The 17,236-nt window shown below is 48.1% G+C and overlaps 1 protein-coding gene across 1 annotated transcript in view; it reads left to right on the top strand.

Annotated features, from left to right (window-relative positions):
• DOC2B (double C2 domain beta) overlaps window positions 1-17,236 on the top strand; it is a 132,037-nt gene that overhangs the window by 32,285 nt on the left and 82,516 nt on the right. The window contains exon 2 of the mRNA XM_035139755.3: window positions 851-930. Coding sequence (XP_034995646.1) covers window positions 851-930 — 80 coding nt within the window. The remainder of the gene's footprint in view (window positions 1-850; window positions 931-17,236) is intronic.

The following is a 17,236-nucleotide window of genomic DNA, read 5'->3' as shown; positions in this document are numbered from 1 at the left end:
TCTACCTGCTAATTTTGGCGGGTGGAAAGCAGCATTGGTCATATGGGCCACTAGTGAGTTAATATAGAAATTAAATAGGGCAGGGGCAAGCAAGCAGCCCTGTCTTACCCCTCTAGTGGAGTTGTAGTCAAATAGCAGCTGAACAGCTACAAGTTCCCCATCCTTGCAACAGAGGAATATATCCAGTGGAATGTCAAACATTCATTACTTAGAGGTAGACTTCCATTGAGCATTGATGTTCCATGTAACTAAGTCATTGGTTAGACCTACCCCCACAAGTTTGTTTAATGTAAAGCCCAGGACTATCATCACATCTTGTGGAGGAGAGTTCCACACATCAATATGATAAAGATGTTGCATGTTTTTCCCTCTCCCCCACCTCCTTTTATTCTTTTGGCCTCTGATACATGTTGTCAGAAAGCCCAGAAGCAGACTCACTTGCAAACATCTCAATTCTTGGTGGAACAGGAAATGAGCTTTGCACCCTGAACTCGGTGCTTGTTCGCCAATGACAGCTACGTAGAGCCTCCAGGCTCAAGAGGAGTCTACCCTTTGGTGCTGCTAGCTGCCCAACATTCTCCTTGCATTTTTTTGCAAAAAAAAAAGGTACCTACAGAACTGCAAAATTCAGGAAAAAGCACAAATTGCAAAGGCTGCTTGAGTTTCAACTTACGTAATGTTTAGGGAGCGCAGATCAGGTTGATCCAAAAGGATCCTCTAACCCTAAAGCTTTTTGTTCCTTTCTTTGACTTGATTTTCCCCTGTCGTTCTCACTCCGCTTGATTTTATGTTTCAAAAAGGGGCAAACACTTCTCTCCTCAAAGCATGTCTCCTTTTCATTCTCTTCCAGCTGCCCTGGGGACATTAGATTTCAGCTTGCTGTATGATCAAGAGAACAACGCTCTCCACTGCACTATCAACAGAGCCAAGGTGGGTGTCTGGTAATAGACGTGTTGCTCTAGGGCAGGGGTGTCAAACTCAAATTCATCGGGGGGCCGCATCAGCAGTTTGGTCACCCTCAAAGGGCCGGAGTATATGTAGGACTATGTGTCCACTCTTTATTATCATAAATTATTGTCACTGCATTCAATTATTACTTTTTTTTGTAATAATGTAAGTAATAACTAGCTCTGAAAGCAGAAACATAGTCAGAATAATGGCAAGTAGATATTCAAATGTACAATTATTGTACAATTTATTGAAAAATGATTTTTGGTAACTGCACTGGGTGGTGGAGGCTCGCTAGGGTTTCATGCAGGACCTTTGCAGAGCTACTAGTACCTGGAGATGCTGGGGTCCTTCTGCATGCAGGACAGATGTTCTGCCAGTGAGCCACCACCCTTCACCAAAGGGACTGGCTGAGGTTGACTCTCCTGGTTCCAGGGTTTAAGGGCCAGAAGTATAAAGCAGCATCCTATGTTTCTGAGGAGAGGGAGAGGCAGGGGAGGGGAGGGGAGGGAGGGAGGAAGAAAGGAAGAAAAGAGGGAGCAGGAGGGAGAGAGGAAGGAAGGAAAGAGGGGAGAGAAAGAAGAGTAGGAAATAAGGAAGGGATTAAGAAGGAAAGAAAAAGAAAGAGGGAGAGAAGACAGAGATAAAGAAGGAAGGAAGGAGAGGGAAAGAAAGAATAAGAACGAGAGAGAGAAAGAAAGAAAGGGAAGGGGGGGTCTCCGCCTTGATTCAGCGCCAGAAAAGAGTGCGAAGGGACCCAGGGGCAAAAAGCATTTCCCGTGCAGCGTGAGGCAGCGGGTGTCCGTTTTAGGAGAAGTGCGTAAAGCCTCAGAGTTGCACGCTCATGAGGCTGAGCCGCAGCAGAAGGAGGAGGAGGTGAGGCAAGAGGAGGAGGAGGCGGCTTGCCGGGTCGGTGCCCGGCAGCACCGTGCGGAGAGTCCCGAGCCTCTGGGACGCAGCAGTGCTCTGTAGCACTTTGAATCCTCCTCCTCCTCCACGCGGCGCTGCTGGGTGCTTTGTCTGTGCTTCAGCAGCAGCAGCAGCAGCCGTTTCCAGGCACCGAGCCGTGGCAGGAGGAGGAGGATTCAAAGTGCTACAGAGCACTGCTGCGTCGCAGAGGCTCGGGACTCTCCGTGCGGCGCTGCTCCGGCTGCCTCCCCCCCCCCGGCCCCAGCTGTTTGTCGGCGCTTTGTCGGCGCGGCGCTTCAGCAGCAAGGTCCCGCTGCTGGGTCCCGCTGGCTGGGGTGCTCGGCGGGCCACATGACGAGGTCTGGCGGGCCGGATTTGGCCCCCGGGCCTTGTGTTTGACACCCGTGCTCTAGGGATCAGCCTTCCGTGACTCAGATAGACAGCCTGGAACGATCGAGCCGCCTGCAGAACTCTTGAGGCTCCTGTTAGCCAGTAGTTGTTCAGCCTTTGATCAGTGTCTTGTCATTATTTTATTTATTATTTCATAGCATTTACATGCCGCTCGATTGTAAAAGAACCCCTCCAAGCGGCTTACAACCCCCCCAAAAAAAAATTATTAGTAAAAACAATGGAAACATTCAGAAAATTATAGCCGGCATTAAACTAAAACACATCAGTAGTCGAGAGATGTGGGTAGGTGCCAAAAAGATTGCAGTGACGGTGCCTGCCTGATATCAACAGGCAAGGAGTTCCAAAGATTATGTGCCGCTACACTGAAAGATCAATATTGTAACAGAAGTGAAACGGGTATTATGGGCTGGGCCAGGTCCACAGAGCAAACTGGTCAAGGAGGCATATTTGGGGTAGGGTGATCTCACAGGTAACCTGTGGTCCCAGGTTGTATACTAATAGTAACACCTTGAACTTGCCCAGGTAGCTAATTGGGAACCATTGCAGCTCTCTGAGCCTGGGTGTTATATACTGACAAGGCGCCACTCCTGTCAGCAATCAGGCTGCAGCATTCTGCACTGACTGCAGCTTCTGGATCGAGCGCAAGGGAATCCCCCCCCCGCGGTAGAGCGCATTACAGTAATGCAGACTTGAAGTAAGTCTTTTGGGGGGGGGTTGTGTCCGGGATACTCAGTTCCCAATGCCTTTCGGACCTCTGCTGGTTTTATCTTAGCTAGAAATGTGCAGATTAGGAGGAATTTGTGCTAAAATCCACACATTTTCTTTGGGGGGGGGGAAGCCACCCGACATGGTCTAAACTGGGGTGGTGGAGGAGGGGAACCCAAAACGAAACATCCCTCCAGAGCTGTGGCTCTTCTTGCCGCTTCTTTCTCTCTGTATGTCCCCCCCCCCAGTTGAAGAAGACAAATGTAGAAAGTTAGCAGAGCGGTGAACATGTGGTGGTAGAGCGAGTGGGCCTACGGATATCTGGGCGCTCTCCAAACTGTGGCCTTGAAGGTGGACTTACCGTATTTTTCCATGTATAAGACGCCCCCTATTTTTTGGGGGGGGGGCTCAAATTTAAGAAAATGGGGGGAGATGGCTCAGAGTTGTTGAGCTTTTTTGGGGGGAGAGATTGCACATGGCTGTTGAGCTTTTTTTAGGGGGGATTGCCGAAATTCGCTCACCAGCACGCGACACAAAATCTGCCTCTTGCCTGTCCCATCGTCGGCAGAAGCTGCCAACTGCCCCCCCCCCGTTTCCACAGCGTCAGCCAATCCATAGCAGCCCTTGACGCAGCGACCAATGACACGCCCAATACCAGCTGACAGCCATGGCAGCAACCAATCAAACGTCCACCCTGTGCACTATCCATGTATAAGGCGACCCCCACTTTTCAGCGTAATTTTTAAAGAAAAAAACCTAGTCTTATACACGGATAAGTACGGTACACATCCAAAATGATGGATCAAGTTGGCAACATTGCTAGGAAAGTGGGGCAGAGTGTGCGTGCGACGATGAGTAATTTCCCTTCCCGTCCAAAGCATGTTCCTTAATTGTCGCCTCTGTTTCCTTTCTTGTCGATATAGCTTTTCCCAACCCACACTCTGCAACACCCCGCTTCCTGAGGATAATTTTTTTGGGGGGGTTGTGCCGCCTTCCTCTGCTTTCACAGAGAGGAAGCTCGAGCCAGAATTTGAATCGAGAGAGGTGGCCGTGGGGAGGTGGTGGTCTTCTCTCCCCCCCCCGCATAGCTTGTTGGGGGGGGGATTCATACAGCTAGGAAGAGTGGGGTGGGCATGGTGTCAAAGGAGGGACCCCTGCCCTGTCCAAGTGAGGAGATGCCTGGGACTGAGCCTGGCAACTTCTGCACACAAAGCAGGTGCTCTAGCAGTGGTGTAGCAAAAGGGGTGAGTGCCTCAGGTGCAATTTTTTTTGGGGGGGTTGCATCTGCTTCCCTCTCCCTGCTGGGAAAACCCTTCCACACCCTGCCACTGGTGCCCAGCCCTGATAGGAACCGTTTCCAGGTGGGACGGAAGCAACTCTGCTTCCTTTTGGGCAGGCATCCCCAAACTTCAGCCCTCCAGATGTTTTGGACTACAATTCCCATCATCCCTGACCACTGGTCCTCTTAGCTAGGGATCATGGGAGTTGTAGGCCAAAACATCTGGAGGGCCGCAGTTTGGGGATGCCTGCTTTGGGGGGACAGGAGAGGAGGCAGGGAGACTGCAGAGAGGCCCCCACTTGGCATCTGTCTGTGCCCCCCAATGGCAACCCATGCTACGCCACTGTGCTCACTGGGTTACGGACCTTTGCCTGAAAATAAAGATCCCAGTCCTCATTAAGGACTGATTCAAATAGGAACACAGGAAGCAGCCTTATTTGCCATCAGGCTGTTAGGCCATCTAACTCAATATTGTTGACACTGGCTGGCAGAGGCTTTCCAGAGTTTCAGACAGGGAACTTTTTCTAGCCCAATCTGGAGAAGCCTGAGAATGAACCTGGGTTCGCCTAGCTAAGCTCTGTTACCGAGCTAAGGCCCTCCCTGTAAAATTAAAGCAAGATGACAGTCATTTTGGGTCTGTATTAAAGGCTCATCATAATCAGCACAGAGGAAACTGCCTTATACTAAATCTAGCCCTGGGTCTGACTCTGATATAGCCTTAAACTGAATTTAGATTGTCTGCCTGCGGGTAGGGAGTGTCTTGCCTTGATTTTATGTAAGCTGGTGTGTGTGAGCCTTTTTGGCTAAAGTGCAGGGTACAAATACTACAAACGAACAAACAAACATAGTTAAACTGTGGAACTCCCTCCTACAGGAGGAGGCAATGATGGTCACTAACCTAGATGGCTTTAAAAGAAGTTTAAGACAAATCCATGGAGGAGGAGAGGGCTATCGCTGAATGGCTCCTAGCCATGATTGCTCTTTTCTTCCTCCACATCTGGAGGCAGCAATGCTTCTGAATACCAGTGACCAGGGCTCTCCACGGTTCTACGTCAATCCCAGGCATGCAGGAGGACGCAGCCGGCTGGCCACCTCAGCACCTCACTGGCTCACCTGCCCCCAAACTTGCAGCACAGAGCCGCCCGCAGCAGAAGAGCCCGTCGTGGCGCTCCGACTGACGGGCAGACTCTTTTCCGGATTCCAACTCTCGGGCCCCAGACTCTTGGCCTGGCGCCCCTGAGAGCCTGGCGCCCGGGTGCCCTGCACCCCTGGCACCTATGGTTAAGACGGCCCTGCCAGTGACTGGAAAACACAGGAGGGGAGTTTGCTCTTTTGCTTGGATCCTGCCTGTGGCCTTCCCAGAGGCATCTGGTTGGAGACTGTGAGAGCAGGACGCTGAGCTAGATGAGTCCCTGGCCTGATCCAGCAGGCATCTTCCCTCGTTCTTATCTTTGACACAACGTCTACAGAATTCAGCTTTCAAAGAAGCTCGTTTTTGTTATTATGAGACAAATTCCCGTTCGTTATGATTCTGCGAGAACAGGATGGGCCTGATCCAGCAGGGAAATTCTTACGTTCTTAAGTTCTTAGGCTAGGGAAGGGGAACAATGACGGGCCTGCTTTTGCTCCCTGGAGAAAGCTGCTCTGGAACAATCCGAGATATGTCTGCGTTGTGCAATATAACAGAAAATAAATATAAAATGAAAGAATAAAAATGAAACGCCTATCGTGGACCAACCCTTTGCATCTACTTGGCCACCCCTGCTTCGGTATCCACCCCCCCCTACATCACTGGAAAGCCCCCCCCCTCCCATCCTGAGTGCGGGATGCTTTTCCCAGGTGATGGCCACTAGCTTAGCAGAAGCAAAGCTGGAACTTGTGCACAGCTCTGTTTTTCAAAAATCATATTTTCTTCCCTTTTTTGCAAAATGAAAAAAGAGCATTGGAAAGGAAGGGGGTGGTGAAAACCTAGTGGCTGCCAATTATGCAGCCGCCAGAGAGAGCCATTTTTTGCAGGACGTGATTAGCAGCATTTAACAGCCCCATTTATAAGCTGACAAGGCGGTCAGGAGCGTCAAGTAAATAATCGCTATGTAGGGGTTGGCCGTGGGTTGCACTGGCTTATAAATAACTCTTGCCATTTTCCTTTCCTTTCGGGGAGTGGGTGGGTGGGCGGGCAGAGGAGCCTTAAAGGTGTTAAGAAACAAAATCTATTGTTCTTAACAGCCATGAATGGCCATCGCTTCTCAGATTGACTAAGCCAACATTTTTCAAAGGCATCCTAGGCATTTTTTTTTAAAAAAGGGAAGCATTCATCCCTCAAACACCCTGATCTTCTTCTTCTTTGGCGATCACTCATAGCCAAGTACGATTGTCTTCCATAAACATGGTTTTAAAAATAAGTCCGTAAGAGACTGTGGAGGCCAATTCTGGATCCACACGTCCTTCCACAGTGGGGACATGGGTTTCCGGGTGGGAGTTGATCACAATGTGGATTTGCCAAGCATGCCTTCCTCTTAGCACATTTCTCCCTTGCGTCCTGAGTTCGAGTGTCTTCAAAGCCCATAGTTCTAGTTACAGGTAGGTAGCCGTGTTGGTCTGAGTCGAAACAAAATAAAAAAATTCCTTCAGTAGCACCTTAAAGACCAACTAAGTTTTTATTTTGGTATGAGCTTTCGTGTGCATGCACACTTCATCAGATAAAATGCATGCACACGAAAGCTCATACCAAAATAAAAACTTAGTTGGTCTTTAAGGTGCTACTGAAGGAATTTTTTTATTTTGTTTCAAAGCTCATGACACCTTTGGTAAAGGCTGTTCTCTCATTGGAGCGCTCGCAGCCCAGTGTGTTTCCCAATTGTGGGTGTTTATACTACTGTACATTTTTAAAGAAACAAAATAAAAAAATTCCTTCCAGTAGCACCTATCTGAAGAAGCGTGCATGCACACGAAAGCTCATACCAATGACAAACTTAGTTGGTCTCTAAGGTGCTACTGGAAGAAATTGTTTTATTTTGTTTCGACTACATAAGACCAACACGGCTACCTACCTGTAACTACATTTTTAAAGATTTGCCTCGAGACAGTCTTTAAACCTCTTTTGTTGACCACCAGCATTACGCTTTCCATTTTACAGTTTGGAATAGAGTAGTTACTTTGGAAGATGATAATCAGGCATCCGAACAACATAACCAGTCCAACCAAGTTGATGTTGAAGAATCATTGCTTCAACACTGGTGATCTTTGCTTCTCCAAATGTGTGATTGCCCACCATCTGCAAGTGGGACCACCAGTGGTGGAGCTTCATGCGGAGAGCAGGCGGGGGCGGGGCTGGCACGCGTCCTGGGGGCGTAGTGCCCAGCATGGGCGGGGGGCAGCCGCGATGGCACCCCACCGGGATCGCGCTGCCAGGGGCGGTGCGCTCCCCCCGGCACTCCTCTTCCTCCGCCACTGTGGACCACACCTCCCCATTTTTCTACCTGAGCTGCTGGCCCAATTGTCTGAAGAGGTGACTCATGCAGAGACACAACATTGTGCCTCCTCAAGCTGTGGGCAAGCCGCCTCTCCGCATCAGAAGGGACCAAATGTCCCAGTGTCAGGGAATGGCTGGATGAGGAAGAGAGCTGGGTTCCCAAAGTGGGCGCTGCTGCTTCCGGGGGGGGGCAGTAGGATTACCTTTGGGGGTGGGCAAGGGGGAGGCAGGGGGGCACTGGAGGTGTAAATCAGGGGTCAGCAAACTTTTTCAGCAGGGGGCCGGTCCACTGTCCCTCAGACCTTGTGGGGGGCTGGACTATATTTAGAAAAATATATATGCCCTACAAATAACCCAGAGATGCATTTTAAATAAAAGAACACATTCTATTCATGTAAAAACACCAGGCAGGCCCCACAAATAACCCAGAGATGCATTTTAAATAAAAGAACACATTCTATTCATGTAAAAACACCAGGCAGGCCCCACAAATAACCCAGAGATGCATTTTAAATAAAAGAACACATTCTACTCATGTAAAAACATGCTGATTTCCGAACCATCCGCGGGCCAGATTTAGAAGGCGATTGGGCCGCATCCGGCCCCCGGGCCTTAGTTTGGGAACCCCTGGTGTAAATGCTATCAGACTTCGAAAAGCTGGTATCACAGCACCAAGTTCATCCATTTTGTTGAATTAATCACACTACATAGTTTTAACTGGATTTTGAATCGATGAGCAATTAATTGTTACTGTTTTGAATTTTACTGTTCTATCGTTTTCCTTTGTGGGCCGTGAAACCCGCTATTCTGAATAATATTTTTATAGGGTGGCGAGCACTGGGGGTGAGTTTATGGAATAATAATATATAATTATAATAATTCATTATGTATACCCCGCCCATCTAGCTGGGTTTCCCCAGCCTCTCTGGGTGGCTCCCGACAGAATATTAAAAACACAATAAAACATCAAACATTAAAAGCTTCCCTAAACAGGGCTGGCTTCAGATGTATTTTAAAAGTCAGATAGTTGTTTATTCCCTTGACATCTGATGGGAGAGCGTTACACAGGGCGGGCGCCACCACTGAGAAGGCTCTCCGCCTGGTTCCCTGTAAGCTCACTTCTCGCAGGGAGGGAACTGCCAGAAAGCCCTTGGCGCTGGACCTTAGTGTCCGGGCTGAACAATGGAGGTGGAGATGCTCCTTCAGGTATACTGGGCTGAGGAACCAAGGGTGTGGGACCCCCAAAAAGTTTGGGAGTTGCTGGATTAGCCCATACTTCCTGCGGTCTCAAAGTATGTTGTTGTTGTTGTTTAGTCGTTTAGTCGTGTCCGACTCTTCGTGACCCCATGGACCAGAGCACGCCAGGCACTCCTGTCTTGCACTGCCTCCCGCAGTTTGGTCAAACTCATGTTCGTAGCTTCGAGAACACTGTCCAACCATCTTGTCCTCTGTCGTCCCCTTCTCCTAGTGCCCTCAATCTTTCCCAACATCAGGGTCTTTTCCAAGGATTCTTCTCTTCTCATGAGGTGGCCAAAGTATTGGAGCCTCAGCTTCACGATCTGTCCTTCCAGGGAGCACTCAGGGCTGATTTCCTTAAGAATGGATAGGTTTGATCTTCTTGCAGTCCATGGGACTCTCAAGAGTCTCCTCCAGCACCATAATTCAAAAGCATCAATTCTTCGGCGATCAGCCTTCTTTATGGTCCAGCTCTCACTTCCATACATCACTACTGGGAAAACCATAGCTTTAACTATACGGACCTTTGTCGGCAAGGTGATGTCTCTGCTTTTTAAGATGCTGTCTAGGTTTGTCATTGCTTTTCTCCCAAGAAGCAGGCGTCTTTTAATTTCGTGACTGCTGTCACCATCTGCAGTGATCAAGGAGCCCAAGAAAGTAAAATCTCTCACTGCCTCCATTTCTTCCCCTTCTATTTGCCAGGAGGTGATGGGACCAGTGGCCATGATCTTGGTTTTTTTGATGTTGAGCTTCAGACCATATTTTGCGCTCTCCTCTTTCACCCTCATTAAAAGGTTCTTTAATTCCTCCTCGCTTTCTGCCATCAAGGTTGTGTCATCTGCATATCTGAGGTTGTTGATATTTCTTCCAGCAATCTTAATTCCGGCTTGGGATTCATCTAGTCCAGCCTTTCGCATGATGAATTCTGCATATAAGTTAAATAAGCAGGGAGACAATATACAACCTTGTCGTACTCCTTTCCCAATTTTGAACCACTCAGTTGTTCCATATCCAGTTCTAACTGTAGCTTCTTGTCCCACATAGAGATTTCTCAGGAGACAGATGAGGTGATCAGGCACTCCCATTTCTTTAAGAACTTGCCATAGTTTGCTGTGGTCGACACAGTCAAAGGCTTTTGCATAGTCAATGAAGCAGAAGTAGACGTTTTTCTGGAACTCTCTAGCTTTCTCCATAATCCAGCGCATGTTTGCTATTTGGTCTCTGGTTCCTCTGCCCTTTCGAAATCCAGCTTGCACTTCTGGGAGTTCTCGGTCCACATACTGCCTAAGCCTGCCTTGTAGAATTTTAAGCATAACCTTGCTAGCGTGTGAAATGAGCGCAATTGTGCGGTAGTTGCAGCACTCTTTGGCACTGCCCTTCTTTGGAATTGGGATGTAGACTGATCTTCTCCAATCCTCTGGCCATTGCTGAGTTTTCCAAACTTGCTGGCATATTGGGTGTAGCACCTTAACAGCATCATCTTTTAAAATTTTAAACAGTTCAGCTGGAATATCATCACTTCCACTGGCCTTGTTATTAGCAATGCTTTCTAAGGCCCATTTGACTTCACTCTCCAAGATGTCTGGCTCAAGGTCAGCAACCACACTACCTGAGGTGTACGAGACCTCCATATCTTTCTGGTATAATTCCTCTGTGTATTCTTGCCACCTCTTCTTGATGTCTTCTGCTTCTGTTAGGTCCTTACCACTTTTGTCCTTGATTATGGTAATCTTTGTACGAAATGTTCCTTTCATATCTCCAATTTTCTTGAACAGATCTCTGGTTTTCCCCATTCTATTGTTTTCCTCTATTTCTTTGCATTGCTCATTTAAGAAGACCCTCTTGTCTCTCCTTGCTGTTTTTTGGAAATCTGCATTCAGTTTCCTGTATCTTTCCCTATCTCCCTTGCATTTTGCTTGCCTCCTCTCCTCCGCTATTTGTAAGGCCTCGTTGGACAGCCATTTTGCTTTCTTGCATTTCCTTTTCCTTGGGATGGTTTTCATTGCTGCCTCCTGTATAATGTTACGAGCCTCCATCCATAGTTCTTCAGGCACTCTGTCCACCAAATCTAAATCCTTAAACCTGTTCCTCACTTCCACTGTGTATTCATAAGGGATTTGATTCAGATTGTATCTTACTGGCCCAGTGGTTTTTCCTACTTTCTTCAGTTTAAGCTGGAATTTTGCTATAAGAAGCTGATGATCTGAGTTACAGTCAGCTCCAGGTATTGTTTTTGCTGACTGTATAGAGCTTCTCCATCTTTGGCTGCAGAGAATATAATCAATCTGATTTCGATGCTGTCCATTTGGTGATATCCATGTGTAGAGTCTCTTGTGTTGTTGGAATAGAGTGTTTGTGATGACCAGCTTGTTCTCTTGACAGAACTCTATTAGCCTTTGCCCTGCTTCATTTTGAACTCCAAGGCCAAACTTGCCAGTTGTTCCTTTTATCTCTTGATTCCCTACTTTAGCATTCCAGTCCCCTGTAATGAGAAGAACATCCTTCTTTGGTGTCATTTCTAGAAGGTGTTGTAGGTCTTCATAGAATTGGTCAATTTCACTTTCTTCAGCACCGGTAGTTGGTGCATAAACTTGGATTACTGTGATGTTAAAAGGTCTGCCTTGGATTCGTATCGAGATCATTCTGTCATTTTTGAGATTGCATCCCATTACAGCTTTTGCCACTCTTTTGTTGACTATGAGGGCCACTCCATTTCTACTACGGGATTCTTGCCCACAGTAGTAGATATGATAGTCACCCGAACTGAATTCGCCCATTCCCTTCCATTTTAGTTCACTGATGCCCAGGATGTCGATATTTATTCTTGTCATCTCATTTTTGACCACATCCAGCTTACCTCCACTCATGGTTCTTACATTCCAGGTTCCTATGCAATATTTTTCTTTACAGCATCGGACTTTCCTTTCGCTTCCAGGCATATCCGCAACTGAGCGTCCTTTCGGCTTTGGCCCAGCCGCTTCATCAGCTCTGAATCTACTTGTACTTGTCCTCCGCTCTTCCTCAGTAGCATGTTGGACGCCTTCCGACCTGAGGGGCTCATCTTCCAGCGTCATAACTTTTATATGCCTGTTGTCTTTGTCCATGGAGTTTTCTTGGCAGGGATACTGGAGTGGCTTGCCAGTTCCTTCTCCAGGTGGATCACGTTTAGTCAAAACTCTCCACTATGACCTGTCCATCTTGGGTGGCCCTGCATGGCATAGCTCATAGCTTCTCTGAGTTATTCAAGCCCCTTCGCCACGACAAGGCATTGATCCATGAAGGGGTCTCAAAGTATATTTTGCCCTAAGAAAGTTCCTGCTCAACACCACTGTGTTTTGCAATGATTATGGATGAAATTCGAGATGGTGTCTTGTTCTGGTCACCTTTCACAAATTACGGTGCCCGTTTTGCTACATTTAATCTGGCGTGGAGTCCCTAAAACAGTTGGATGGTGCCTTGTATGCCTCCTTCCAGCAGTTCCTGCAGCCAAGCTGGTGTTCTGCTTTCCTTTGGGCCACACCGGCGAAGCCAAGGTGTTTCTTGTCACCTGGGTAGCCCAGGACCTCCATACACACTGCCCAGGCTTGCGCCTGTGGGAATGTTAGGGATGTGGATTAGGATATATTATTAGATAGATCCTATCCAAGCTTGTGTTAGCAAGCTTCCAATATCAGCAGAGTGACATTTCCCTTTTGTGTGCAGCAAAAGTGTGCGTTCAGGTTTGTTAAAACCTATACAACAATATTATACTTCCTGGCAAATCCCCTTTGTCCCTCTTAAAAGAAATGCACAACACAGTGTTCATAAAATAAGATAGAGTTTACTTACAGGTTCATCCTGAGTTAACAGCATAATCTCAGAAAGGCAGGCTTACGTAGAAAAGCTACAAATATGTACATTTGGAGTCTACTTAGTAGTGTAAGGCTCCATCTGGTCTCTCTCTTGGCAGCAGGCCGAGAGGGAGGACCATCCTAACTGGAGATTCTCTGGAGATGTGTTCCCATTGAAGAAGAGATGGCTAAGAGAGAGAATGGCTGCTGGCTAGGGGCTTTTATCTGCCAGCTAATCCATCTCATCTGCATGTCTGGAGGAAGAGGAAACTGAACTTAGTCAGGTGTTCCTCCAGGTGAGTTCCTCTTAGTAGACACTCTAGGAACTGTTGTGACTTGTCTGCCCCAGCGTTCCATCCCACATCACCCCGGGGAGGTCACTCCAGTGCTGTTTGACTTCACCCCCGGGAGGCACACTCCATTGTCTCTTGAGACAAATGGATGCCAACCACAAGTTTTGTGTGTGTGTGTGCGTGTGCGTGCTGTGTATTAATGAAAGTAAAGGTGCTTCAAAGAGGATGGGGTGGGTGAAGGAGGTGGGAGAAATCCAAACCGATTTGCTTTATGTGTTTGTGACCGACGCTGATTTAAAACTTTGCTGGGCCACTGGGACTGTGGGGTTTGTGTCCTTGGATGACCTTGTTCTGCCTGGATGCATCTCAAGGGATGACCCCTGGCAATATTCCGATCAAGACATTCATTTGATATATAATCACAACTAGGCTTCCTATGGGCTCTGGGCCAACCCCAAAAGTAACCCTGTCCCAATTTAGAATTTGGAATTTGGGAAGAAGAAGAAGAAGAAGAAGAAGAAGAAGAAGAAGAAGAAGAAGAAGAAGAAGAAGAAGAAGAAGAAGAAGAAGAGTAGTTTGGATTTGATATCCCGCTTTATCACTACCCAAAGGAGTCTCAAAGCGGCTAACATTCTCCTTTCCCTTCCTCCCCCACAACAAACACTCTGTGAGGTGAGTGGGGCTGAGAGACTTCAAAGAAGTGTGACTAGCCCAAGGTCACCCAGCAGCTGCATGTGGAGGAGCAGAGACACGAACCCGGTTCCCCAGATTACGAGTCTACCGCTCTTAACCACTACACCACACTGGCTCTCCACACTGGGAAGGGCCGACAACCAGAACAATCAAAGAGCTTGGAGCTACATCTCAGTGAGGAAGGGTCAACCTGCTTTTTAGTTTGAGCGGGATTAAGGGAGGATATGAAGAGTAAAATTAGGGCCAGTGGGCGGGGAAAGTGGTTAGAGAGATTTTGCTCGCTCTCCATGACAGGGAAGCAAGGGGCCATTGATCCAATGAAGACTGGAGGGTAAGAGATTCAGAAGAGGGGGAAAGAAGAACTTCTGTCTGTAGCTCAGTGGTAGAGCATCTGCGCCCCAGGAAAGTTCGCAATATTTGGGGTGTTTTAAATTAGGGGGTAAGGCAAGTGAGAGGGGACCATGGAGATGTGTCAGATAATGCACAGAGTGGAAGAAGCAGATTGGCAGAATTGTTTTCACCCTGCCTTTCGTAAGACTAGAACTCAGGGCCATCCAAAAGCCGAATGTTGGGAGTAATCGGGACATGCTAAAGGAAGAACTTCTTCGCATGGGGCACAGTTAAACTGTGGAACTCACTCCCACAAGGTTTAGTGATGGCCTCCAAAGCAAGATGGCTTTAATACAGGATTGGACCAGTCTGTGGAGGAGGATAAGGCTTTCTGTGGCTATTAACCATGATGGCTGTACGCTATCTCCACTGTCGGAGGTCCTTGTTTCTGAGGTCCTTGTTTCAACATAGCGCTAGGAGAGCCCCCTTGCCTGAAACACCAGAGAGCTGCTGCCAGTCAGTGTAGACAATACTGAACTTGATGGTGCACCAGTCTGACTCAGTATAAGACAGCTTTTTACATTCCCAACTACTTCACACAGCAGCACGTAGTTTAATAGCTTTGGAACTCCCTGCCACAAGGTGTTGTAAGGGCTGATAGCCGGGTTGACTTTAAAGCGGATTAAGGAAACTCATGCTGGGTGTAGCTATCAATGGCTACCAATTGCAAGGGCTGTATACTACGTACCTCCAGGATCTGGAGATTGGCAGTGGGAGGCGCCGGCTCCCCTCACGCCTTGCTTGATAGGTTTCCCGGAGGCATTTGATTGGCCGCTTTGGGTAACAGAATGACGTGCTATATGTGGGCCTCCGTCCTCACCCAGCAGGGCTGCTTTTATGTTCTTGTGAAGGGAAGGAGGCCCATGACCAAGCGGACAGGCACTCAAGCAGGGAGGCAGCAAGCGACCTCCTCTGCAAGTTAGGTCACGCTCAAGCTTTTCATCCTTTCATTTATTTCTTTGTGAACTTCTCTCGTTCGGGGACTTGGCTGGTTGTAAGACTCAGTTGAAATGAAAATCTCAGGCCTGTCTGCTCCATTCTCTTTATATTCCCTCGCTGTCTCCAGATATGATTTCCTGTACAGCCATCTCTCCATCACGGCTAATCTCTCTCTTTCCCGTGCTCCTCCCAGCCTTGGAAAATAACCAGTTCGTCTTATCTTCCCACTATCAAAAGATGTATCGCTCATATCCCTTTTGATCCCCAGGAACCTTTTCCCTTGATGTATACAGAGAAGTTGGGCCGTTTGTTTACCTCCCTCCGACAAAAGGGTTAATGCATCAAAGAAGACATTGAAAGAACAGCTTGTATAGATGGGGGGGGGGTTCCCCCTTTCTCCTCCTTTCCTGCCTCGATAATCTGTGTTTGATGGATCATTCTGGGCAATCTGAGATTTTTATTTCTTTTTAATGTACATTTTAGAGCTTTAGTTTTTTTTTAGTTTTTTTTTTTTTAAAAAAAGAATGATAAGAGTGTAAGAAAATTGAGCAGAGCCTTGCTGGACCGGACTGCCTATATTCCATCATGCTGTCGCTCATCGGATCATTGAAGGAGAACTGGTGATGGAGTGGGGAATGAACCTTTCCCGCAGGGGATGCTTTTGTTCAGGGGCGGTTAAAGAAGTTGGCAACCCTTTGCGGCAGCAGTGCGGGAGGATAAGGAGAGGAAGGAGGGGAGAGAGAATAGGCTGGTTTGTGCTGGGCAGAAGCGTTTAATTGGCGGAGGAAGAACAGGGCACCTCTTAAAAAACCCTCTGCATTTCACTAAACACCTGATCAGTCATTTAGAGTGCTTGTAGAGGGCTGTTTACTGTGGGGACGACGCACCTCTTGCATATCAAACCCTCACTTTTCGTGTGCAATCACGAACTCCAGCAGGTGGCGGTGGGGAAAGCTCAGTGCCTGTGGGCTCAATGTGGCCCTCCAGGTCACTCTACCTGGCCCTCAGAGCTCCCACCAGGCCACACCCCTCACCAGCCCCGCTTTGCATCCTCCTGGAGGGTTTCTGCTGGACTGGGAATATATGCTTGAACTCTGATCACACACACCCTTGCCTCTCTGCGTGGGGGATAGAGAGGGACACCAGCGAGTGCAGAATTTAGTCCAACGGGCAGGGGTATAGCCTGTGTAAATTGCACCGCCCACTTTTGTCTCTGGCTCCTCCCCCTGCTTGCACGTGTGTGTGTGTGTGTGTGTGTGTGTGTGTGTGTCCCCGCCCCCCAACGAAGATTGCCCCCAAAGAAGAAAAGCTTCTCCACCTGCAGAGCTGTAGGGAGAAAAAGGCCCTGAATGATGTGCGTGGTGGGATTTTTTTCCCCCTGGCCTGTTTTATTTTTATTTATTTTTCAAATATCTTCTTCTTTCCTCTATTTTAATTGAAAGCAAAATGTCACGGAGAATTGCATCTCTCCAGAAGGCTGTGTCGTGCGCGCTGGTGGTTTCGGGGCCCCTTCTCTTCTCCCTCTCTCTCTCTCCCCCCCCCGCTCCTGCCCTCCCCTGCTTTTCCATTTAGACCACACTGAGTGCTTTTTTCCATTTATCCCATTTGTCAAATAATAAAGGAAAGTGTAGCGTCGAATGAACCTATTAAAAACGGAGGGCGAGGGGGAGAGGGAGGCGAGCAGCGGAGCGGAAAGTGACAAAGGAAGGCACAATCTCCCGCGGAACAGCGAAAGTGGGCTAACGAGGGAGGAGGGGGGCGGCTCGCTGGCCCAGCCACAGTCCAGGGGGGGGGCTGTGCCAGGGGATGGGGGGGCGAAAGGGGCAGCCTCTGAGAGGTCACACCCCTTCACCTCCAAACAGGGCCGGCGCGTCCATTTAGGCGAACTCTTAATTTGTTGCTTGTAAGCTTCTGGCTGGATGCAGCCTGAAGCTTTGGCCGAATCTTGAACTAAGGTTGCCATATCCCCAAAAGTAAACAAACCAGGACACCCCAAAAGTTGTTCAACGTTTTTTTTAGAAAGACCCAGTGCTTTTTTTCCTTTAAAACTGTTTAGGGGTACTCCCATTTTGACTCAAGAAAACCACCATTTTATAGTTCAAATCGGGGGAAATAAATGGACAAAAGTACA

This window comes from Zootoca vivipara, chromosome 14 (assembly GCF_965207765.1).
Source record: "Zootoca vivipara chromosome 14, rZooViv2.hap1.1, whole genome shotgun sequence".
NCBI lineage: Eukaryota > Metazoa > Chordata > Lepidosauria > Squamata > Lacertidae > Zootoca > Zootoca vivipara.
Note: the sequence above shows the minus strand (reverse complement) of the source record. Positions and strands in the feature narration are given on the sequence as shown.